The 24,680-nt window shown below is 43.8% G+C and overlaps 1 protein-coding gene across 1 annotated transcript in view; it reads left to right on the top strand.

The window, feature by feature from the left end:
• Window positions 1-24,680, top strand: part of LOC131562615 (multiple epidermal growth factor-like domains protein 6) — a 189,767-nt gene that overhangs the window by 106,286 nt on the left and 58,801 nt on the right. Inside the window, exons 6-7 of the mRNA XM_058812439.1 lie at window positions 16,756-16,878; window positions 23,234-23,359. Coding sequence (XP_058668422.1) covers window positions 16,756-16,878; window positions 23,234-23,359 — 249 coding nt within the window. The remainder of the gene's footprint in view (window positions 1-16,755; window positions 16,879-23,233; window positions 23,360-24,680) is intronic.

The raw sequence follows: 24,680 nt of genomic DNA, 5'->3' as shown, positions 1-24,680 counted from the left end.
ATAGTTATTGCATCATCTTTGATTAAACCTTCTCATTCTTGAGTGATTCTGTGTGTGGTTGGACCCACACGGGGAAGGGGATTGGGCAGCACAGACCTGTGCTGTGGGGTCTATCCTCATTCCAAAGGCTGTAGGGATATTTCCTGGCTATTTGTAGGGATCTTTCCTGGCTATCTGGGTGTTCTTTTGGCAGGATATGTCATTCAGAGTTATGTAGTTTGTAAGGTCTTACTTCACTTTGGTGAGGGATACTCGTATAGAGAGTAAGATGTGGCGAGCTGGAGGCCTGTGCATCTCCATAGAAATGCCAGCCAGAGCAGTGACCTGATTAGCCTTTCAAAGCTAATTATCTCCATGTTATTCTGCAGCTTTCACTCTCCAGCCTTCATGCTCAGAACTTCAGTTTGCTTCTCTGACAGAGAAATATTTCCTGGCAGCTCCTGGCGCAGGCATTTCAGATTGTGACAGAAAGCTCCTGCTTCCCTCCCGCTCCTCGTGCGCCTGATGGAGATGAATGATGAGACAGGATTTGGCTTTAAATCACTGCACAAATAATGTGACAAATTAATATTTGACATTTACCAGTGTAGGACTGTCAGGCTGATGCTGTGCCCTGTGCATCCGTGTGCTGTTCCTGGGGCAGCCTGGGCAGGTGGGTTTGCTCAGAAAGGAGTGCCCTGGTCTGAGGAAGGCAGAGGGAATGGGTTTGTGCCTTGTTTGTGGAGCAGAGGCAGCGCTGTGTCAGGGAGATGGGCTGTGAAATGCAGAGATATCCTCATTTCATGTTTTATTCTGAAGCGAAGCAGTTCTACTCGAGCATCGCAAAATGCAGAAATGGTATTTTCTGAACATAAATACCATTTTAAATGGTATTTTAAATGGTAATTTTAAAGCTCAGTTGTTGGCAGAAGTCCAGATCTGTAAGGGATGCTGAGGCTACAGCTACAAAAGCGTGTTTTCACACATGAATAAGCTGCAGAAGTCAAGTAGAAAAAGGCCATGACCTTATGTTAACCTTCTTTGGTAAACTGTCATTTCTTATTTATATTATTGTGCTCTCATCTGTCAAGGCAACTGCAGGAACTTAGAGACAAGTGAAGTCCTGTGATTAACCGTTGATGGAAAGGAGCTCCTATTTGGTTGATTGGAGTGATATTGCAATGGCTGTAACCCCATCCCTGGGGGTTTCGGTCAATCCTCGGAGCTCTGGCTGCTTCCCTGACCTTTGCCAGGGGGAATTTGGGAGCAGCTGCCTCCAGAGCCAGAGTGTGACTGTGCCAGGGCCACCACTGGTTACCCCAAAATGGAGGAGTCACCGGGGTCACCGCTGGAGCCTGCTCCCAGGGCAGGGGGGAACTCTCCAAACACTGTTCGTTGCCTTGGAAGAGTTAATGGTGGGCTAAAAGCAATACTGAGGGACATGTCTGAGAGCAAGAAAGTGTTTATTAATAAGGTGACAGCATTTATTAAGTCAATAAGGTCTGAAACACAACTTACTCTTGTCAAAATTCTGGTTTTGTGGAAGAGAACAAATGCTAATTCTGCATTTGGGCTGCTTTCCCTGCCCAACAAATCAATGTACAGGTGTCTGCCATGTCCTGTGATAAAAAACTGAGGGACATAATACCATGCACTTGGAGGGAATTGCCAAGGCATTTTTAGTTATATTTATCTAATTTTTATTAGAATGGAAGACTAACAGAAATTTGTCTACTAGAAGGATTCAGGATGCTTTTGCATGATCTTAACTCCAGCAGTTGCATTTGATTCAACACACATTGTTGGCAGGCCATGACTCTGAGGTACTTTATTGCCAGGAACACTTCAGCAGAAGGAGAACAAGGAGAATATATTTTACAAATATCAAAAAGCACCATTCTTATTCCAGATGCAGCAAGTGCCAGACCAGCTGAACTCAAATCTTACAGCACTCAAGTGAAGGCACCCAACCCTCTTCATCTTCCTCTATTTCAAGACCTTGTCTTGAGACAAGGAAATAAATCCAGTTGCAGGAATTGTTTCACAATTATCTAATTATCTGTAAATTAATTACTCTGTCCACCTAATATCTGCCTCTTAGAGGGAGGGGAATGGACAGCTCCACCTCATCGCCTCACCTGGGTGAACCATCTTGATAACTGAGGCATTTCAGTTATTTCAGTATTGGAATTTTGCAGCAATTTTGAAAAGAAGAGAAAAAAAATAGGCAAAAGAGAAAGGCTTGTGAGAGGAGAGAAGGTAAAACCTAATTGCTGATTTTTCCAAACATGTTTTTAGTGGCTTTCAGGTATCCTGGGACTCCAGCTTGGGTTTTTAGAGCTAAGTCAGATAATTTCAGGTATTTATGTTTCAAAGTATAAAAAGCTCACAGTAATCTGCCAAGGGGAGGTGAAGAGTAAATATTTTCTTCTCCATTAGTTTGTACATCCAGAATGCTGGTAAATGTCTTATATTTGAAGTGAATTCAACAAGAAGCAATATCTGTTTTTACATGTAAGTATTATGATTGCTCCTACCTTTCAAATCATTATTTTTAGTCATGAGTAGAAAGGTTAATAACTGCTTTTGATTTCAGATCCCAGTTGGAAATTTAAAAAAAAATAGGGTTCCCCTGCTTGTCTTACAGAGGGAACTGAATTAAGTGAGATTAGGGCTTAATTGTGCATTATAAACACTGTTTGGCATTGTGCACTCAAGAGTATTTTCAGTGTATTTCAGAGCATATTCAGTGTATTTCTGGACACTGCTGGATTTAGGCAGGAGGACGGTGTGATTTTTGTGCATGGCTGCGGAGGAGCTCCGGGCAGAAACTGCTGGAGATGTTCTACATTTGCAAACTTGATGGGGAATCTAATTTTGTTTCCACTCCCGAGTCATTCTTTTGGAATTCTCAATTTCAGGCGTTTCTCTGAGCAGGAGTGATGGCTGGGGGTTGTTCCCCTGACCTCCCTTGTGCTCTCCCATGCTGTGTTGGATCCAGCTGGGATCAATAGCTGCGTGGAGCTGCTACACTCTCCCAGGCAAATTGTGTCATCTGTCTGCATTTGTCTATTCCTGGTAGTTCTACAGCAAAAAAAGCTCTCCAAATAAGTAGTAAAAATGACAACATAGTTGTAGTAAGGGTAACACTGACTTCAGCTTATTGGACTTTTTAAATGGATTACCTGAGTGCTGATTCCTGGCAAGCCTGAGCAGGCAGGAGCTCGAGCTGAATTTTGGGGGCTCATTCCAGGCTGGCAGTGGCTTGGGCTGGGCAGTCCCGTGGCTTTCTGTGAGCCCTCTCCAGCAAAAATCACAGCTACACAAACCTTCTCAATCTTATAAAAACACAAACTCAGCAAATCCCAGCATTTTGTGTCTGTTTCTCTTCAGACACACTGCTTGGGCCAGAACAGACACTTGCCACCTGGTTCAGAGCATTTCTGCATTGGTCTAGGCTGAGGAGAGCATCTGATGCTCTGATAATTGATTTATTGTTGATTTTGTACTTTTGAATTTTTTATTTTCGAATTTTTTTTTAATTTTTAATTTTTTAATTTTTTATAATTTTTTTAATTTTTATTTTTGAATTTTTATAATTGCCCTGCTTTAGTTTCTCCCCAGTTCCTGCTTGGCTGCTGCTGAAGGCTCCCTGCTCGTCCCTCACGCACCGAACAAAGGCGGCTGCGAGCTGAACCCCCCAGATTCTCACATCTGCCATCCCTCGGGGTGCACAGGCTCACAGTTATGACAGCTCCCTCCAAAGTGAGCGCTGCCACTGCAGGCTGGGCTCGTTTATCCTGGATGTGTGTTTTCATCCACGGGAGCTGAGAACAGGCTGAGTCAGTTTGCAGTCACTTTTTGAGCAGAAGTTCTATGCGCACCAGCTGGGTCAAGGGTGTTGTTGTGCTAATCCAAGGCTCCAATGCAATGGTTGAAGGAGTCCTACCCAAAAGCCCTTGGCTTTTGGGACCACTTATATTTCAAGGATTCCATGATTATTTCCAGATAATCTTGGTAAATCTCTTTTTCTCCACGGTGCTTGTTTTTTGGTGCCTAGATTTTTGCCTTTGAACGCTTAATTCAGCTGCCACGTTTTAATAACAGCCTTCTGCACAAACAAGCCGTGGAACTGGCAGTTTAATTTTCAGGTTATGTCAGACTACAGGGTTAGTACACTGTTAGAACACTACCTAACACAGGGTTAGGTGTAGTGCAGCTTGTCACCGTGTCACACGTTCCCTGCAGCTCAGCTTGTGCCGCGTTCCAAGGCAGCAGCGTCTCTTAAAAAAGCATGGCTCATACCACAGGGAAAACTGGCACCTTTTCCCTTTGCATTCCAGTTATCAGATGAATTATTGATCGCTGATCTGAAGGGGAAGGCTTGTTTCTGGGTGTCACAGTAGCAGCACAGGCAGAGCCCCATCTCCACGGCGTTTCCCATATGGCGCACGCGGCTCCCCGTGCGTCACAGCTGATTATAGACCCGGCACAGGGATTGCTTCCCCAGCCTTCCAGCTACCTTGTCTTCCTCCAGCTCCACCAGCTGGGAGAAAATATGGAGCAGGAACCTCAACTGGCCATTATCCTTGGGAAGGAATGTCCTTCAGGTTGTGGGATGTGCAGGGGCAGCGGCTGTCACCCCCTCCATGGTTCCTCCCCGAGTTTTGCACAACAAAGTTGGGCATGGGCAAAAAAAAAATGCCCTGGAGAGTTTTCTTTGTCCAAACCACTTGATGTATAAAGCAGTATTGATCAGCTTTTGATAGTGGAAAACATCTAAAGTTCAGAAGTATTGCAGTGTTTGCCATATTACTCAGGTACTCAATGCTTTTAATTAACGGGGGAGCTGTGAATAGCTAGATGGAAAGCCTCATAGAAAAGGCTGTTATAGTCCACATGAAAGATAATATTTGGAAATAATGTGACAAAAAATGATAGACTGGAGTACAAATATGTTTTGAGATATTTCTAGGGCTCTGATTAGTTTATATTATCTAGTTTTTTGCATGTATGACTACATCTGAAAGGCAGGTTATAGAGAATGTTAACATTCCAGTGGGCTGATTGACAATAATTAGTTTATTTTGAAGGAAAGGAAAGAAGCAGGGTATTGTTGGAGCTGACTAATGTGAATTAAAAGCCAGGTAATCTTTTCTGCAATTACAGAGATACAATGATTGCTGTTATCAGAGAAGAAAATCCACTCATACTTTTAAGAAGCATTGTGTAGGAAGAGCTTTGCAAGCCTGAAATTGAAGCTCTGGTCATGGTCTCCAAAATTACACTTAGTAGTAATTTTATGCAGAAGCAAGACTTCTGAATACTTAAATTATAGCTTGTTTGTAGCAAGGTATTTACCAGCAAATACAGGCATCTTATAAACAGCACATGAGTCATCTTGGTGTTCATTTCGAGCACATCGAAAATGCAAATTGCAGCTGAATTATTCTTGTGTGGAGAGGCAAGGCTTAGAAAAACCTTAAATTTGTACTTTAAATGGAAACTGTGAGCGGAAAAATGTGCACATTTGCCTTTCAGAGGAGGGTATTGTGCAAAGTGGCTACAGATTTTTCTGTAGCTTTGCCTACAGGCTGTGTAAACAAGAACTGACAGCAGGTACAGGGATGGGAAAGAGCACAGCTCCTGAGTGGTGTTTGTGCTCCTCTTTGGGAGCATTTAATACTGTTCTTCACCTGGACACCTCATAGAACTCCTTTTTTTTTTCTTTCTTTTTTATTATTGAAATGCCTGTGGATTTTATGAGCCATCTGATACAACCCTAAAAAGCTTTAAAACAATTTGTGATAAAATCTAAAGCAAACAGAAACTCTGTTCAAAGCCCTGGCCCAAAGGAAGCGATCCAGACATGACTGTCAGCGAGATAGCAACTGCTGGGAGAGCTACACTGCGTTATTAAAAGATCAGTAGTTTGATCAACATCATATTGGATTACTCCAACTTCAATTACAGGAGCACCTGAGGGCTTTAGCTGGGATATATTAGAAGAACAACTTGAAATGAACTTGCTGTTGTTGCACGCCAGCTCTGCCAAAGGCCCACCTGAGAACCCTGTGAACAGCTCCTGTCCCAAGAGGGGTTCAGTGTCAGCCAAGGAGTTCAAAAACAACTAGTAATAAAAATGGAGCAATCAAGTGGTTAATTTGATGTGAATTTTAATCTCAGGAAGAGGAAGAAAAAAGGAAGTAAAATAAATTCTTCCCTGCCTGGTGGCATTATTGATACAAAGACAGGGTGAGAGAGTTGGGGTGGCTCAGCCTGGAGATGAGAAGTGTCTGGGGAGAACTCAGAGCCCCTTCCAATGCCTGAAGGGGCTCCAAGAGAGCTGGAGAGGGACTTTGAGAAAAAGCATGGAGTGATAAGAGAGAGAGAAATGGTTTCAAACTGACAGAAGGCAGATTTAGATCAGATACTGAGAAGAAATTCTTCCCTGTGAGGATTGTGAGGCGCTGGCACAGGTTTCCCAGAGAATTCGTGGAATGTCTGAAAGAGTTCAAGGTGCCAGGCTGGACAGGGCTTGGAGCAACCTGGGCTCGTGGAAGGTGTCCCTGCCCATGGCAGGGGAATTAGAACTGGTTGATCTTCAACCATTCTGTGATTGATGGTTATGATCCAGCTCTGGGAGTTGGCATGGGTAGGTTTGGATGTGTTCATGTCACTTCACTCTTCTTCTAGAACCTCTGCAGAGTCACAGGTGATTTATGTCATAAAGGAAGCAGAGCAGGAAAACCTGTGTAAAATGCTGTCCTTTGCTCCCTGGCAGTTTATCTCAGATTGTCCTGGAGCTGGGATGGCTCCTGTGGGGATCAGTGCTTGTGGTGGCACCTGGAGAGGCAGCCCATGAGCTGATGGCTGTAGAGCAGTGCCAGAGCCAGCTGTGACACAGGGACAGGAGCTCGTGCTCTGGTCTCAGCTTCAGAGGGGCAGAGGGGGAGCTTGGAGGCTGAATGGTGCCTGTGCCCCCCCTGTCACAAACCACATCTGTATTCCAGCCAGCACATGTGCTGTAAGCTGGAAACACAGGATTATGAAGGTGTTTGCATGATTATAATTTTCTTGTGCATGTTTTACCTGCTGTGTGTGGAAAACACATTTCTCTGCGTTCTGCCGTGGCAGAGGCACGGAGCTCAGCAAGTGCGCGTTAATATTGCTGCTAGCAAAATCCAGGTGTTCTCATCACATCAGGCATTTCTCTTTTTATTCCAGGACTACTCTTGCAAGCTGCCACGTCCTGCCGAGAGGAGATGCTGATGGCCCAACACATAAACCTCCTTAACACAGCTCAGAGCTGAGTCCACACAAGGAGCTTGGGCTGTATCATGCTGTCACTTATTAAGTGCAGCTCCTTGTAGAGATCCTCTCCTCCTTTGCCACCCTCCCACCTCACAGCAGGGCCCAGCTGGGTTGTGCTGAGGAGCTGTATTCAAAAATTGACAGACCCGTAACAAGTATTCTCTCTGCTGTTCCACCCCACATCAGAAAATCTTGCAGTAGCTGCTGATACTGGTGATCTCAAAGTCTTTCTGCTAAGCAGAAATCACCTGAAATTTTGATATTTGGCTTTAAAATGTTTCCTTCTAACTTTTTGCAGCCAGTACATTAACCTCTTTTCTACTGGAAGCAGTAACATTAATGAAGCTGGGTTTTTGTTTGTTTTTTTTTTTAGGAGCCTAAGTTATCCTTTTCTCTGGTTTGTCATTCTTCAGCTTGTACTCCCTTGTTATTTCATGTGGTCATTCACTTATCCTGGCACAGCTCTTCACTGAGGGTTTGTGTCCATCTGTGTGGGTTTCATTTTGACGGGAGTTGGAGTCGTCAAGGGGGTGCAGTTGCCAAAATATCTATTAGTGTAACCCCACTGAGGGGGCTGGTAACCCCATCACTCTTCCTTTTTGGCTTTGCTTTGCTGAGATGCTGTGTGCTACACCAAGATCCCAAAAAAGATCATTCTTTTTTTGCTTTAAATACTTTGAGTGGAGAAAAACATACAGAACTTATTGAAAAGATGGAAAAATGTATTTCTGCACGGCTGTGTGAAAACATCACAGTGTTGTCTGAGGTCTGGCCGTGAAATTGTCATGTTCCTTGCTTTAATTCTATAGCCTGGTTTTCCTGCAAATTGTCTGGTTTCAATAATTGCTTAAAGTGTGTGTGTGTGTGTATATATATATATATATATATATGTCTCTGTCTGTATATTTAATGAAGAATTCCTTGAAACTCTAATTAGGGCTGCTTGACTCCAAAGCAGTTTACATATCACAGGCTTACACAGCTATCAAACAGATGCTTCTCCTTTTTTTTTTCATTCAGCTGACATTTTCATTTTCTCTGCATATTTTGAGCACTGAGCAGTGATGTGTTTTGACTCCTGAGGCTACAGATGATATCAAAATGAGGATTAGAAATGAAGCTTTACCTGTCAATTAAGTTGTTAAGCTTGTCCTCCACAGTGTCTACACTTTGAAATGGCCTGTTTATTGAATTCGAAATAGTTTTCATTCTTGACTTTGTTTAAATTGAATGGACAGTTCTAATTATAATCTTCAGGGTTTTCATCTGCAGCATATGGTTTGCATTTAGAGCTGTGGATGAGGGGCTCTTGGATGTTTATTGAGCTAAACCACTGTTAAATATCTCGTGAGAGAGTGGCATGTCAGGCATGGGGAGTAAGCAGAAATGGGCAGCACAAATATTGGCCAATTTTCTCTTTTCTCATCACTCTGTGCAGGAGATCTCTGTCCTGGGGGACAGCTGGGAAATGAACTGTGGTGGCAGGGTCCAGGCATTGGGGCAACAAGTCACCACTTCAAGTGGTTGTCTGGTGCCAGTCTTAGCTTGAGAGGAATATTGAAGGGAGGGGAGGAGGGAATGGAATGGAATGGAATGGAATGGAATGGAATGGAATGGAATGGAATGGAATGGAATGGAATGGAATGGAATGGAGGCTTTGCCATACCGAGTTCTAATTACCAGGATCTGTGCCAGGTGAATGTTGTTCTTTCCAGTCACCTGTGGCCTCCACTAACAGGGTTGTATGATGTCTCATGACAATTTAATTATCTCTTTACTCCCCAGTAAGGCCAGTGACAGACCAGGAAATGAAATGCAGGTCTCAGACTCGATGGGGTGGATGGGGCAGTACTCACAGAAGTCTTCTCCCCAAAATCAGGTTGTGGGGCAGCTCCTGCCACTCCTGCTCCATGGATCTGTCAAAAATACCTTCGAGATGCCTCTGTCCTTTTCGCTTGAAAACAGGCATCAGGAGATGCCTCTCCTTTCAGATCTGGACATAAATATTTATTACCTAGCACAAGGTCCCATTGATGACTCTGCTGTTCAACGTTTCACAGCATTATGGTTTCCACCCTTTGGTGTTTCCTGTGTAGAGAGAGAGAGAAACCAGAAGGAGAGAAGTGAAACCTGGCCCAGGCACAGCTGGAAGTCCTTAAAAGCACCTGGGAAAGCACATGAGGTGTAGGACAGGGTACCAGCTACAGGGTAGAAGATGCCTCTCCATGATGGACCAAATCTCCAGGGAGAGCTGGAGGACAGACTGACAGACAAAGAAACTGTGGTGGTCTAATGCCATTATTGACCTTCCCCATTTTCAGGAGCAGGTAAATACTCAGATGACCTTTCTTTGCCTGCAAAATGTGTGCTGGTAGAAGCTGCTTTGTCCTTTATCCTGGGTGAAGAAATGTGGTAGAAAACTGTCTGCTCCAACGAGGGTGCTCCTCCGTTGCGAAACCAGTTTGCAGGGGCTAAATTGGGTGAGGAATCGTTAACCTTGCCTTTTAACCAGCTCCTTTTGGCTTGCTGGAGCCGTGCCATGAGTCAATCCTGTTGGAGCAGCCTTGCCTGGGACACCTGGCCGTGAGGAACCTGCAGCAGTCGGGGCTGACCCGGCTGGCTCAGACAAGGGGTGCCCATCTAATCCATGGCAGGGGCCAGCAAAGGGCAGAGCAGATGGCTGAGGAGCAAAAATAAAAGCACTGTCAGTTCCAAATGACCCAGCTGGCTCTGCAGGAGCACATTCATCCATGCTGAAAGCTGTTTCGTGGAGGTGTTTTAACGCCAGGTTCTAGGAAACCACTCAAAGGAGCTTGTGGAGTGTTTGTGGTGTTTTGTGAAGCATAAAAAAAAAAAAAAAAGAAAGCAAGCCCCAGACCAGGAGTTTTGCAGTTTAAAACTTCCCAGCCACCCAAAACTGCTTTTCTCAATCTTTGCTGCTTGGTTTGGTTCAAAGAAAAAGAAATACATTTTTTATTAATATGAGCTGGTTTTGTTTTTTCTTTTTTGTTTTAATTTCAGGCTTTGTTTTGGACCAGACTTCAAACTTGTATTTTCCTTCCTAGAGTCAATACCAATGTAAAACTTCTTTGATTGTGGAAAAGGTGGCCAAATATTTTGCTAGCAACAGGAGTTTCAAACCCTGAAAATCATTTTTGTGTTAGTAAAAGGGGAGAGATCCTCTTCAAAACTTCTGCTGCAAGAGCAAATTATGTCATGCTTTGTGAGGGAATTCACACTGATTTTTCAAATTTTGGACATTTCTGAGCTGGAGATTTGAGCAGTTCTGTGATTTAAAGGAAGCTGTGAGTTGAATCTGTTATAAATTTACCTATATATATATATATATATAGGTAAATTTATATATATTTATATAAATTTTTATATATAAATTTATATATGTATATATATTTACAACAATAACAGAGGCTTATTTATTTTAAGTTTTACTTTATAGAATAATTTCTGACTTTTGTGATCAGCTTAAGAATGTCTGGGAACCAAGCCTGTTTCCCTTCCTTCCCATGAGTACATAAATTATTTAACTGAAAAACACACTAAATAATGTGTAAAATCCTCCATGTAATTAGTGGGGAAAGACCATATGATATTTTCACTCCGTAACTTTTGTGAGGTTTAAACACCCTTTGGAATATAGAAAAGAGAGTAGTAACAGTGTAGTTACAAATAACAGAAGACAAAGCACTGTCATGCATCTTTGTTGATTTAAAATATCACGTTAAATAGCAAACAATCAGAGTTTTCTTATCAGATGTACGAAATGATCTGCAGCTGAAGAGTCTGGGGGAGCTGGTTGGGGCAAGGGAGGGGTGAGCCAGATTGTTGGAATTTATTTCCAAATCTGTGTTGGAGTTGAACAGTTTATCCACTTGTGATAATTTTAAATAGAGACTCTTAAGGTTTCTTGTGGTATTTTACTTAAGATCCAATCTTCCCTCTTTCTCTGTCACCATCATTCCTGACTGATCCTCACCATATTTTGTGGGGACCAGTGACCCACAGAGCTCCCTGGGTACAGAGGGGTCAAACCCTGATTTTAGTGAATTTTAAGTGATTTTAAAACCCCGATTTTAGTGATTTTATTGACTATTTTGTGGGTATCAGTGACCCATGGAGCTCCCTGGGTAAAGAGGGGTCAAACCCTGATTTTAGTGAATTTGTGTTCATTTTAAGTGAATTTTAAAACCCTGATTTTAGTGATTTTAGTGAATATTTTGTGGGTATCAGTGACCCACAGAGCTCCCTGGGTAAAGAGGGGTCAAACCCTGATTTTAGTGAATTTTAAGATAATGCTGCAAAAACTAGACCATGCTTCTTCTTTCTGGTCTGGATTTTTAAAATAAATAATCATTGTAATTATTTTTAATTATAATCTGACTTTAAAACCATCAGCATAAACCATTCTCTGAGTAAATCCAAGTAGGGGTTTGTGTTTCCCTGCTTCTGCTGGTCTCATCCTTTCTGCAGCAGGCTGGGGGATTGTGGTGGCTGGAAAGAGGAAATGCTTGTGTGTCATTCATTCCTGTTTTATGTCGTATTTCTTAGGAATTTAATAAAAAGGGTGTAGTGAAAGTCATTTAGGCCAGATCCACAGATGCTGTGTTTGGGTCCCTGTGTGCAGGTACCAGCAAGGAATGGGTTCTCACATCAGCCCCCAGCTGGACAGAAATCTTTCCATCCATATGGAAAAACATCATATTCTGGTGTTTGTGGGGTAGGTGATGCTCACAGCTCTTTGGTCTCTGCCTCTCTGTGTTGCTCTCTGCTTGACAAAGTGAAGAGATTTTGCTGAAAACTACTTAATAAATAACCAATCTTGAAATCATTTAACCCCTGAGGTTGGAAAAGACCTTCAAGATCAAGTCCAGCAGTCAGCCCAGCACCACCAGTGTGTTCACCATTAAGCCATGTCCAGGGATGGTGGCATTTCCATCACTGCCCCAGCAGCCTGTTCCAATGCTTTATGACCCCTTCCAAGACGAAATTGTTCCCAATATCTGCTCTAAATGGTGAGGTTGGTCCTGCCCAGTTCTGGTTTCTTTCTCCATCAGTGCCTGGGTGCTAGGAAAAGGAAGGTTTTTGTCTGCTTATCTCTCAGAAAACCCTGACTCTAAACAGTTCTCAATCTGCAAATTTCAATAGTCAAAGGAGGGAAAGCCTGTTCATTTGTCACCCTCCAGAAATGCCCCTGGCTGGGGGAAGCTCCATGAGAGGCTAACCTTGCTGTCACCCTGTGTCACACAAAGCTTTTGGCAGTGTCCTCCTCAGTGAGAACACCATCCCTGGCATACCTTTGGCACATCATCTCTCCTCCATCCAGGATTCTCAAAATGGAGGCTTGTTATCCTGTTTTTCTTTCTTTTTGGAGTTCAGTTCTGTATCTTGTTTGCATTTCTTAGTGGTCTTAAAAAGCAAAGCTTTCTGTTAGTAGAGAATTGATTTCTGGCAGGATCTTGCTTTCTTTCTTCCTTTATAAAAACCATGATTGCAGGTTCACTAATTATCTATGTTTATTACTGCTCTCTGTATTTTTGAGGAGCTGATTGATCATAGCTGTTTCTGAGCACTTTAATAATGATATGAAAAATGCTGCTAATGTGACAATCCTGAATTCCAAACAAGCAGTCACACAGCTCTGCACTGAAACAGGTTTTGGGCAGGGCAAATGGACTTTTAATTTGGTTAATCAAGTCAATTAGGGACCAACTTCCTTGATGATTAGCAGGGCCCTCAGTCAGGAGTGTGGAGGATTTCACAACCTGGAACTCCACCTGTGGGATCTGCCCTTGGAAAGGGAAAGGAGCTGGCAGTGAGTTGGGCATTCGTACATCACATCCTCTTCTGTTGTGTTTGGAACTTGAGGTGTTGGCATGCAGGAAGGGTCAGTCCAAGTGCACAGCCCTCAGGCGCATGAGGTGCTAAAAAAGATGTGGTTAAAATATTTAAAAATATTTTAAAATATCTTGGGAACACACAGGCTTTGGTTTGTTTGACTGAGTATAAGGTAATTCCTGGTGAAAGGTGAACAAACAAGGACACAGGAAGGTACCTTCAGTGGGGAACCGCGCTGTAAAGCATCTCTGCAATGTTCTGAAGGTGAGAAGGGGAATATCCACACACCACCTCTGCTGTGTTCACCCAGCAGTGTAATCTCCTTGGCAAAACAGCCTGGGGACAGCACACAGCTCTCACTTTCCTTCTTGTCTCCAGGAATTGCTCTCCCTCTGTCTTGTGGGGATGCAGCTGCTTTCATCACAGCCTGGCTTGTGATAAGCAAGCCATAAGTGGCTTGAAATTCAGGTTATTCAGATAAGCATCCTGGGTTGTAACTATAGAAATTCGAGCAGGAAGGTGTTTCAGTTTGATTTGCGCTGGAAACTAATCCAAATTTAATCACAGATGCAGATACAATCTTCCCTAATCCTGTGATGGTCTAGAATTGAAATGGAAGGGCTTCATATTTCAAGAATGCTTTTAAATATTTTTATACATCTTCTATTCTAGAATAATTTCATCTTTCTGTAGCCAAGTAGAAAAAATATGTCCACTTGTGTACCTACAAAAGCAGAAGCTGTTCTTTTGCTGCTACATGTGTCCTTTACTAGTACAGCAATTAAAATGTGAAAGTCCAAATAGTTTAGACATTTAAAACTTCCAAATGCAGTTCAGGCATTTAGATCAGTGTCTGCTTTGCAGACTGCTCTACAGACAAAATAATTAGGGAATTTTTCTGCTGTAACTGGGGGCGAAGCTGTTTCCTGGCCTTGAGATGGAGGAGACGTGGAAAGGCGACTGCGCCTTGCATTTCTCTTGATTTTATCTGCTGGATGTGAAGGAATCTTTCAGCATATAATCCTTAAAATATTGATCTTGCAGAGGAAGTCTGGGGCTGGAAGGGATCATCTGTCATCAGCTTTGCTGTTGATGTGGCGTCGTGGAGCTGCATTTTCAGCTCCTGCTCTCGCCTCCTCTTGCTGCAGGGAGGCTCAGGCTGGGGCTGGGTCTTGCTCATGGGCACAAGCGGTTTAGGAGCTTTTATTTTGCATTGAATTGTGCTGCCTTTCAGCAATACCACTGCTCTGGGATGTGCCAGCACGAGGGAAATGCTGCTCAGGGAAGAGCTGCTGCTGGGTGCAGAGCTCCCCCATAAACCAAGCCATTCCTCTAAATCTCCAAATGGAGGCTAACAAATATCACTAACTCCCAGCTCGTTTTTATTAGCTGGACTGTTTTTTCTCCTTTGTAAGTGCCAATATCCGAACTTAAAACTGTGTTTGGTATATGAGAGAAATTCTCCAGCTGATCGTAGCCTATAAAATTAAAATACTGAAGCTCCCAGTGTTTGAGTTTATTGAGGTATAAATACTGGAATGTGGTGTACTATGTGGTTCAGCTGCTTCCTTGTTCTATTTTTCTGAGTCTTTTTGCTTATTTTATTTCTCTGACACTCCGTACAAAGGGTTTCCTGGGTCTGATTTCGTCCTGGCATTTTTCAGCAGTCTGGTTCTTAGCGGCATGGAATTAAACAAGGTGAATAACATTTTCTGTTTACTGTTTACATTTTAAAAGGCAAAATTTCTGTTTCAAACAAGCATATTCCAGATGTCTCCAGGCAGCAGGACATGTATGTAGTATACAGTCTAATAAAACAACAAATACAGCAGAAGGATCAAAAAGTGGTGCATGTTAGCAAATGGTCTGAATTTAAACACCAGTCAACACCAGGACTTCATTTTAGGTGAGGGGAATTCACATGTGAAGTATTAAAATTGAACTTCATAAATGCATTTCCTCAGGAGTGGGATGTTGTGCATTTCCAAGTCTTCTTTAAAGCTTCCTCTTTCGGTTAATTGTGATTAGATTTTCTAAAATGGAATAAACATAAAAGCATTAAAAAAATATGTAAACCATGAAAGTTAAATGCAAAACAGATACAACCAGAGCAAAGATATGAAAGCCAGACCCCTTGTTCCTCAAGAGCAATATGGGGGTGAAATTCCTTCACTTCCCCCACAGGAGCAGTTGTGGACTTGCCTCCCATTAGATAATTTCAGAACATGATCTGAAGAGCAATTAAATCAGCAGGAGGCTGCAGTGTTGAAAGCGGGGGGGGTTTCAGAGATGTCTGTTGCAGGAGGGAGGCTTGACTTGGGGAAGAAAATATCTTTGGCATTTGGATAATTTGGGACAAGAATCACCCCTGGGGGAGATGGTGGGAGGTGGAGCTGCTATCCCTGGGGACTGCTAAGGAAAGGAGAGACAAAATCTAAGCAAATATCTGCCAGGTGGATTTTTTTCAGGGAATGGACTAATTGACCCTTATTTCCAACGACCCCATGTTGATTTTTAAGGTAATGGTGTCAACATGTCAATCAAATGCTATTTACAGTAGGCCAGGGTTGCTGAAGAGGTGCAGAAACTGCTTATGTGGTACTTCTGGAAATTCAGTTTTTTATGATTCTGTCTTAGACCTTCACCTGTTTACTTAAACTCTTCTTGATCTTTGTCCATCATTGTCCATCATTTTCAGCTGGAACTTTGCAGCAGTGTTCTCAAGCTGGTTTAATGCTTGTTTGCCTCTTCATTTGACCGAATGTAATCCTCTAAAATCCCTGAAATATGGAATGATGCCTGCTTAGCTTTGGAAAAGATATCAGCAGGAGCTCACATCATTTTTCTGGGAGGTTTTATGAGAAGATGCTATGGAAAGTTTAGGTGAGCACAAGGAAGAACAAGGCACAATGTTTTCCCCCTTCCCTGGAAGTGTCCAAGGCCAGGCTGGACAAAGCTTGGAGCAACCTGGGATGGTGGGAGATGTCCCTGAACATGGCCAGGGTTGGAAGGAGAGGAGCTTTAGGGTCCTGTCCAGCCCAAACCATTCTGTGATTCTATGTTTGTATGGCAAGGGGCACAGAAAATGCAGCACAAATTCCTCACTCTTCTAAAGTTTTCTCTTTAAGCTCTCTGTGCTATCCATGGTTGAAAATGTAATGGTGATGGAGAATGTGTCTGTTTTCCACTCATGTCAGTTTTACCTGCTTGTACCCCCAAGAACAATAGGATTAAAGGCTTGATGCAAAAGGAAATGTTCATAGAGCAAGTTTTTATAAAAGCCAAAAGTTTGACCAGCAGTTCCTACTGGCTTGGATGTGTTATCTAACCCTAATTCTTCCTCTGTATTTTTCTCCTGGCCTCAATGAAACAGCCATGTCACAAATCACTCTAATTAACCACGACTTCAGAAGCAGAGACTACAGAGGCAGTGCCTGCAGGAGCTTGGAAAAACACCATAAAATTCCACTTTTCAAATTCCCCTTTTCTTTGCTGCCAAAACGAAGTAAACAACAACCCAGCCCGCGCTCCCTGCATTCTGGATGAGCCCTGCAGGAGAACCAGGCTCTCTTGCAATCCCCTCACCGTGTCCCTCCCTTCCTTCTGCAGACGTGGACGAGTGTGAGGTGCTGAACGGGGGCTGCCAGCAGGGCTGTGCCAACACCCAGGGCTCCTTCCAGTGCCAGTGCCAGCCGGGGTTCCGGCTCCACGCCGACGGCCGCACCTGCCTCGGTAAGGAACCCTCTCATCTAACTGCAAAGCCTTCTGACTCTCCAATCTGAGCTTTCACTAAATATCATTACCCTCTCTGGTTCAAACAGCCTGTGAGGGTTCAGGTGTTGCCAAAATTACTCTTTATTTGTTTTTTTGTTGAAAGAACCTCCCTTTCAACACTGCAGCTCCATGCCAATGGCCGCACCCGCCTCGGTAAGGAACCCTCTCATCCTCCCAACATCTGGCAAAGCCTTCTGACTCTCCAATCTGAATTTTTACAAAATATCGTTACCCATTCTGGTTCAAGCAGCCTATGAGGGTTCAGGTATTGCCAAAATTACTCTTTATTTTGTTTATTTTTTGGGGTTTTTTTGTTGAAAGAACTCCCCTTTCAACACTGCAGCTTCACGCCGACGGCCGCACCTGCCTCGGTAAAGAACCCTCTCGTCCTCCAACTCTGGCTTTTCTCTAACTGCAAAATCTTCTAGACTCTCCAATCTGAGTTTTCACTAAATATATTACCCACTCTGGTTCAAGCAGCCTGTGAGGATACAGGTATAGCCAAAATTACTCTTTATTTTTTTTCATTTTTTTTTGTTTTTGATGGTGTCTCATGTTGACAAAAATTCTTTTGCAGGAGGCACTGAAGAGCTTAGGGTGTCTTCATTTCAAATGACATTTTTTAAATTCTCAGTGTTTTTTCTTTGTGGCACATCCCAGCACTGCTCTGGGACTTGGTGAGTTTAGAGGTTGTGTCCAGGGTAAATGATTGTGATTTACAGGGTGGAGTCACCCTGTGTGTGCTCGTGTCCATGAGAGCACCATGGAGCTCAGCCATGACACATTGCCTGTTTGTGTGGAGAGAATTGCAAAAATAAACTCTGTGTTTCTTAGGTTGGACTCTAAAATCTGAAACAAGGCACACCTGAGTTAATTCTGCTTGTTGTTAAAAACAGTAATATGAAATACACAGTTTTTGCATTGTGTTTAAATCAGTACAAAAGTCAAATTTTTGCATTCTGCAGTAAGGATTAAAATGTTCTTTCATCTGGGAAGAAGAAAAGGGCACCTTTTGTTTAAATTTTTAATCCCGATTTGAGGTAATATGGGAAGAACAGTTAAGTACAGTCAGACCACATCTGCAGAATAAGTTCACTCACAGTTTGGGCATTGCCTCAGTTCCTGCACAAAGTCCCTTGGTTGTGCTGAACTTCAGCCAGGGATGTCATCAGTCATTGCTGGAATTATCACAGCAACACATTCCCTGATGCCACCAGGACACAGGAGGTACCAGTGCTCAAGCTGTGGGAATAATGGATTTTTTTTTTATTTTAAAACTTATTCTTTTAGGTTTTTTGGGTTTATCACATACAGAGACTTCCAGTGTTTTGTAATTAAGTGCAATTAAAAATGTGATGAAGTCTCAGTCTTAGTTGGTGAAGGAGTGGACAAGGGAACACCATAGTGAGAGGGGAAAAAATCATGTAAAAGCAGAGTGATTCATAATTAACTAGAAGCAATTGTGGTTTTCTTTGGATTAAAAGAGAAATTAATCTTGCTCAGATCAGATCTGACTAGGGAAGACCCAGAAGTAAAAGATGTGTTGTTTGAGCTGCATTACTCCCTCTGAATAGTCCCATTTGTGGTGGAGAGGGATTTTTATATGAAAAGGAGACTAAAGGGACTTTGGGGGGAAAAAAGAGAAAAAGAACTGTGTGATAAAGGCAAAAAGTAGATGTTAATGGCAATTAAATGAATTTACTTCTGTAATATGTAAAATTTTCTGTGGACACAAAATAATTAGGTTTTTTCTTGCCTCACATAATCAGCAAGCTCAGTTTAGCTTTGTCCAAGCTGTGAACAATACCAGAGAACAAGTTTTCATTTTGTAAATGTAAATATTCTCAAGAAGTTATTCAAAGTACTTCATAGAGTGACCAGCTTTGTTTGCAATGTCTCAGAAACTATCAAGGAGAAACAAAAATAAATCCTGAGATGGGAGGCAGGAGTTTGAGAGAGCTCTGCTATCATAATAATGGATGTACAAGATACTGAGGGAGGATATTGAGCCCTGTTCCAGCTGTTTAGACAAGACACCAAAACAAATGGATACAATAAGCTCTCATGCATTGGAGAACAAGACAGTTACTAATTGATGAGGACAGGGAGAAGCATTCCATATAAATCAGGAGTGCCCAGGATCAGGACCTGGGCTGTAGCTGCTTGCTGGGGATGGAGGGTTTGCCCCTTGTGCAGCACCAGGCTGCACATTCAGCTTTCATCACTCATCTGATGAGCAGCAAACCACAAATGCCCCTCTCCTCTGACCCAGTGCAGCTCAGCAGAACACCCAGCATCTCAAACAGGCTTGGATTAGCAGTGCTATTTATTCCATGGATACTTCAGAGGATGTAAGGATCTCTCCTGCATGCTGAGAAAGAAAAGGGACCCCATTCTGGCACTGAGCTGTTTATGGAAGGTGATTATCTCAGCTGCAGAAATAAGAAACAAGAGTCCCTCCAGACAGGCTTTTCAGAGGAGCCCAGCCCAGATTGCTGTTAGGTTCATTCTTTCCACGTCCTGCTTTTCTTTTTTGGCAACCCCGTGTTTGTGGGAACAAAAGTGCCAAAATCATTTGAGGGGAAGCAGATTTTGCAGCCTGGATGGCTTGGAAATCTCCCATACATAAGGAAGTGGATCTATCATCTTAAAAGATATTCAGCTTACATCTGAAGACTCAAAAACCTGGGATGAGATACTTCCTCATGTGATCATGGAATATTACTGAGCTGCTGCCACAAGTTTTGCATTAAATCTGCCCTCCTGCCACATCAGCACAGGGTGTTTGGGATCCTGACTTGTTGCTGGTGGTCCATCCCTCCTCTGCCAGTATGAGCCTTAAAATACGTGGGGAGAGGAAATAAATCTGCTTTTGCCATTCTTCCTGCTCTCATTGGAAACTTCTGCTCGTACTCTAAGGCAGAGAACTCCACTCATACTCTGCTCAGAGTGGGTTGTCTTGTTCAGTAATGACCAGTGTGTGAGAATAAACTATTTAATTTCTGCATCCTTTGATGCTACCGAGTGCTTTCTGCCATAATAAAATCCCATCTCTTTCAATGCTCCTTTTCTTCTTTCAGCTTTTTGGTCCTACAAATTTTGCTCAGCATTGAATTAATTTATAAACACACGTGCCAGACCAAATATTCACTGCAACCCTGTCCAAGTTTTTTGTTTGCTTTGTTTGTAATGCCTTCATTATGTTAATGCAATGAGTTTGACTTCGCTGGAGTTTAACCAGCTGGTATCTGAAAAGCTGAAACTCAGAAAGAACATGTTTATTGTGGTATCAGGCTGTGGGTTTGGACTGTTGTAGATTCATTGTCTTCGGTGGAATTTATTCCTGTTTGAACTCCTAGAAGTGGAAACAGGGCACAGCCATTAGACCCTGATTCATCTCTGGTGCCAGCTGTTACCTTTGATGTCTGCTTTATGTAGAGAAGCTGTTGAGATGCAGGTTTTTTATGGAGATTTTAGCACACTAAGGCTCTTCTATATTGAGAAAGCAACAAAGAAAACGTCTCTACTACTCTATAATCTGTGTTTTCCAATGTAAATATAAGCCCTGCATGTCTGAAGTTACATTTCTTGTCACTGCCAAGGTTGGATTTAAGGTTATGTGAAACACAGGTTGGAAGAGATTGCATGTTCTAACCCCATGGTGTCTATGCATGTGTCTAACTATGGCTTCAGAGCTAGCTCTTTGTAAAAATATCACCTTTATTATAAAAAATAATGGGTTTAGAAATGTGTATTTCTTAACTGTTATCACCCAAGGGCCTACAAGAGAGCTGGAGAGGGAGTTTTTACAAGGGCATATTGTGACAGGACAAGGCAAAAAGGCTTTGAATTGACAGAAAGCAGGGTTAGACTGGCTATTAGGAAGGAACTGTTCCCTGTGAGGGTGAGGAGGCCCTGGCACAGAGCAGCTGTGGCTGCCCCTGGATCCATGGAAGTGGCCAAGGCCAGGCTGGAACAAGCTGGGACAGTGGGAGTGTCCTGCCCATGGCAGGGGATGGAATGAGATGATCTTTAGGATAAACCCAAACCATTCTGTGATCCTTGTGTTTCTCACCTACTGTCTCCCACCACTGCCCCCCTTCCCAGATACCCTCTCCCTCTCTTGGCATCACCTGGCATCACCCCCAGCCTGTCTGGAATCCACATCAGGGCCTGGTTCCTACCAAATTCCGAGAGTAAATCTTTGGAAAATGAATGTCAGGCCGTATTTCTGCCTGTGCAGGTGCCCATCCCTCCAGCCACAGCCCCTTGGTGACAGCTGGAGCCATATCCAGGAGATGCCAAGTCTCTCTGTGCTCACAGAGGCGTTGCTGGTGCCTGGCAGCCACCAGCACAGCCCCGTCCTGTCCCTGGGGCTCTTCTCCTTCAGTCTGGCTCCTCCTCTCAGGGATCCAGCCTGGTGACAAACCTGCCCTGCCTGCTCCAGGGCAACCCCTGGCAGCTGGCACAGCCACACACCAAACTGGGGCTCGTGGGTTTCACACCTGTCCCCTCCCACCTTCAGAGCCTCCCAAACCCTCACCATGACAGGTTGCTGTTATCTCCCCGTCGCAGCCAGATTGGCTCCTGCCCAGAAACTGAGGGAGAAAATGGCACTTTTAAAAAGCCAACATGTATATTCTGTCACTTGGATTTAAGATGTTTTTCGTCTCCTGAAATATTTTCATCTTATTTGAATATTCTTGCTGAAAAACAGGTTTTTGGATGCAAATGTGCAGGGAGCTGGGAGCCCAGAGTGTGTGGGGTGTGCTGGAGCTGCTTTCAGGGCCTGTCTGTGGCAGGGCAGGAGGCTCCTGGGCACAGGTGGGGATCAGAAGCCAGGGTCAGGTTTCTGGGCTCTGAGGTGCCTCCTGCTGTGTGTGCAGCCAGGAGAATGTAAAAATTTGCTTTTCTTTTCATCTTTTTAACACATACTTGGCTGCACAAACTCAGTGTGTGCTAATTGGTGGCAGAGGGTGAAACAGTCCTGTAGTGGGTTTTGCAGCTAACATTTACTAATGTCTGTTACAGATACATCAAGAAAGACAAATATTGCTAAAATTATTATGAGTAAATAACTATAAAAGCTCTTTGCTGACTTAATTGGGTTCAGAGTTTGGTGCATCCCATGATGGACCAAGTAATCTTTCCAGCTGCCCATAGAGAACACAGAACCCCAGAATGGTTTGGGTTGCAAAGGACCTTAAAGCTCATCCAGCCCCACCCCTTCCCACACTTTCCACTACCCCAAATTGTTCCAATCCCCATCCAAACTGGCCTTGGGCACTTCCAGGGATCCAGGAGCAGCCACAGCTTCCCTGGGCAACCTGTGCCAGGGCCTGCCCACCCTCAGAGTCAAGAATTTCTTCCTAATATCCATTTAAATCTGTCCATACTACATCCCTGCTGTGGAAGTCTCAATACAGCCACACACACACACACCCATCAGCACAGCACAATAGCAGAGTCAAACCATCGCTCTTATTTTTACATGCAGCCTGTGAATAGGTGTGGGTGTGTGTTAACATGTTTTGTCAGGAGGAGAAATGTTTCTCCAGAGGCCAGGGATATGTGTTGAACAAAAAAGAATATTAATTTGCTGGGGTGAAAGAAGCAGCATCTCTAAAGATGTACAGAGGACCCTCTGTTCCTCTGGTTTTCTGTGTGTGTTCTGCTGGGCTTGTGGCTCCTGTTATATGAATTTTTTTTATTTATGAGGCTGAGGAAATCAGCCTGAACCACAATTACTATTTTTAATCAATGAAGGCAAGGAATAGAAAAAGATAATCAATGAGCAAGTGCCAGCAGGGCTGTTCTTTTGTCCCCTCCTTGCCTTGGTGGATTTGGTGCTGTCAGATCAAAGGGTGCTGTGCTTCAGTCAGCATTACAGCCCTCAGATCTCACCTGCCTCTCCCTGGAATCAGGGTTTCACTGGTGTGGGGCTGTGTCAGCAGGCTCTGTGGATCAGGGTTTCAGTGGTGTGGGACACTGTCAGGCTCTGTGAATTGGGATTTCACTGCTGTGGGACAGTGTCAGGCTCTGTGAATCAGGTTTTCACTGGTGTGGGACAGTGTCAGACTCTGTGAATCAGGTTTTCACTGGTGTGGGACAGTGTCAGGCTCTGTGAATCAGGTTTTCACTGGTGTGGGATGCTGTCAGCCAGGCTCCCTGAGCACAAGGGAGGGCACAGGAGCAATTCTGAAAGCTGCTCAGCGAGGTTTGCCTGCTTCTGCTGTCATTTATGTATTTAAAATAGGAAATAGGTCCTCCCAGGTTGTTGATGTGCTTTCCTTCCCTGCTTCCTTGGCTCCAGCTGTCAATTCCTGCAGCATTAACAACGGGGGCTGTGAGCAGGACTGTGTTCAGCTCAGTGAGGACCACTACAAGTGCCAGTGCCAGCCAGGCTACCAGCTGAAGGCAGATGCCAAATCCTGTGAAGGTGAGTCCTGTGCTAAAGACACACAGTAAAGGCAATTTAACAGACCCCAGGATGGTGTTTTGGGTCACTGTGTTCATTCCTATTTCCAAAAGCAGCTTTGGGAATTGCTTAATGACAGACTTTTAAATATAACACATGTTTGAGGTGTGAAGTTCACTTTGAATCACAGCTTTGAACATGATTTTGGCCTCCTAGATCCCTGGCTGCTCCTTGCACAATGATGGTGATGACATAGGTTAGGAACTTAATTGTGATTTAATTCTAACATTTTATTGCTCATCAAGTTGCATATAGAGTTGGCCTGCATTACATGTTTTATTCTACAAAAAAGTCTTCTCTTTATCTTCTTTTGGCTTATCACAGGCTGATTCATTCATCCTGCCCTTCAGGTTTCTAAGCACCCTCTCAAGCAGAACAGCAATGCTACCTTTGGGTTTGATTGTTGCTTTTCTTTTCTTGTATATCTTAACATATTCATCAGTTTTGAAGGCAACTCCCCCATTCCCCAACACGAGCACACACACACACCCTTGAACATGCCAGAGAAAGATAAGGCCAAATTTATGGATTTATTGAGCTGAAATTCCTGTCACAAAACCGTTTCCATATGGCTCCTCTTCTGCTCGGAGATTTTGCACGCTGTGGATGAAGTGTAAGTAAATCCTGCTGTTCAGATGGCTCCCAGCTCCTGCTGGGTGCAGAGAACCCCTTCCCTTTGGTTTGGTTCCCCCCAAATCCTGCCCCAAATGGGGGCTGCACCCCAGGGAGCACCCACAGCCTGCTGGCCTCTCTGTCTCTCATGAGGTGGCCACGTTTTTCCCTGAGATTATCACAGAGCCAGAAAAGGGGAGATTTGGGGAGAAGGAGGTGTCACAGAGCTTCCTCTGCTGTTCCCCATCCCTTTTCCAAACATCTCAGGATGTGTTTGGCAGCTGGCTGTGCAGAGCCTGCACAGGGCTGTGGGGTGGGATTTTGCAGTGGTGAGACCGCGGTTGGGTCAGAGGGGTCTGAGTGATGCCAGGTGGGGTGGGAGTTCTCCTGTAGTGCTCATGGACCATTTTCAAGCTCTGTCTCAGCTGGGACCCCTGAAAGGGGAGGTTTTGCCACCACTGTTCACCCCCTCACATGGTGAGGCTGGAGAGAGTCAACCACTCACCAAAGGCAGTGGTTTGTCACCAGCCTGTGGATACTGAACACTAGAGAGGGGCAAGATCAGCCTTGTCTGCAGGTGGGCACCCATTACCTAGTTACCCCAGGGTGTTTGAGCCAAAATGAATCACTTCAGCTCTCCCCAGGACAGCAGCTCTGCCTGGGGGAAGGA

The sequence above is a fragment of the Ammospiza caudacuta genome, chromosome 11 (genome assembly GCF_027887145.1).
Source record: "Ammospiza caudacuta isolate bAmmCau1 chromosome 11, bAmmCau1.pri, whole genome shotgun sequence".
In the NCBI taxonomy this organism is placed as follows: domain Eukaryota; kingdom Metazoa; phylum Chordata; class Aves; order Passeriformes; family Passerellidae; genus Ammospiza; species Ammospiza caudacuta.
Note: the sequence above shows the minus strand (reverse complement) of the source record. Positions and strands in the feature narration are given on the sequence as shown.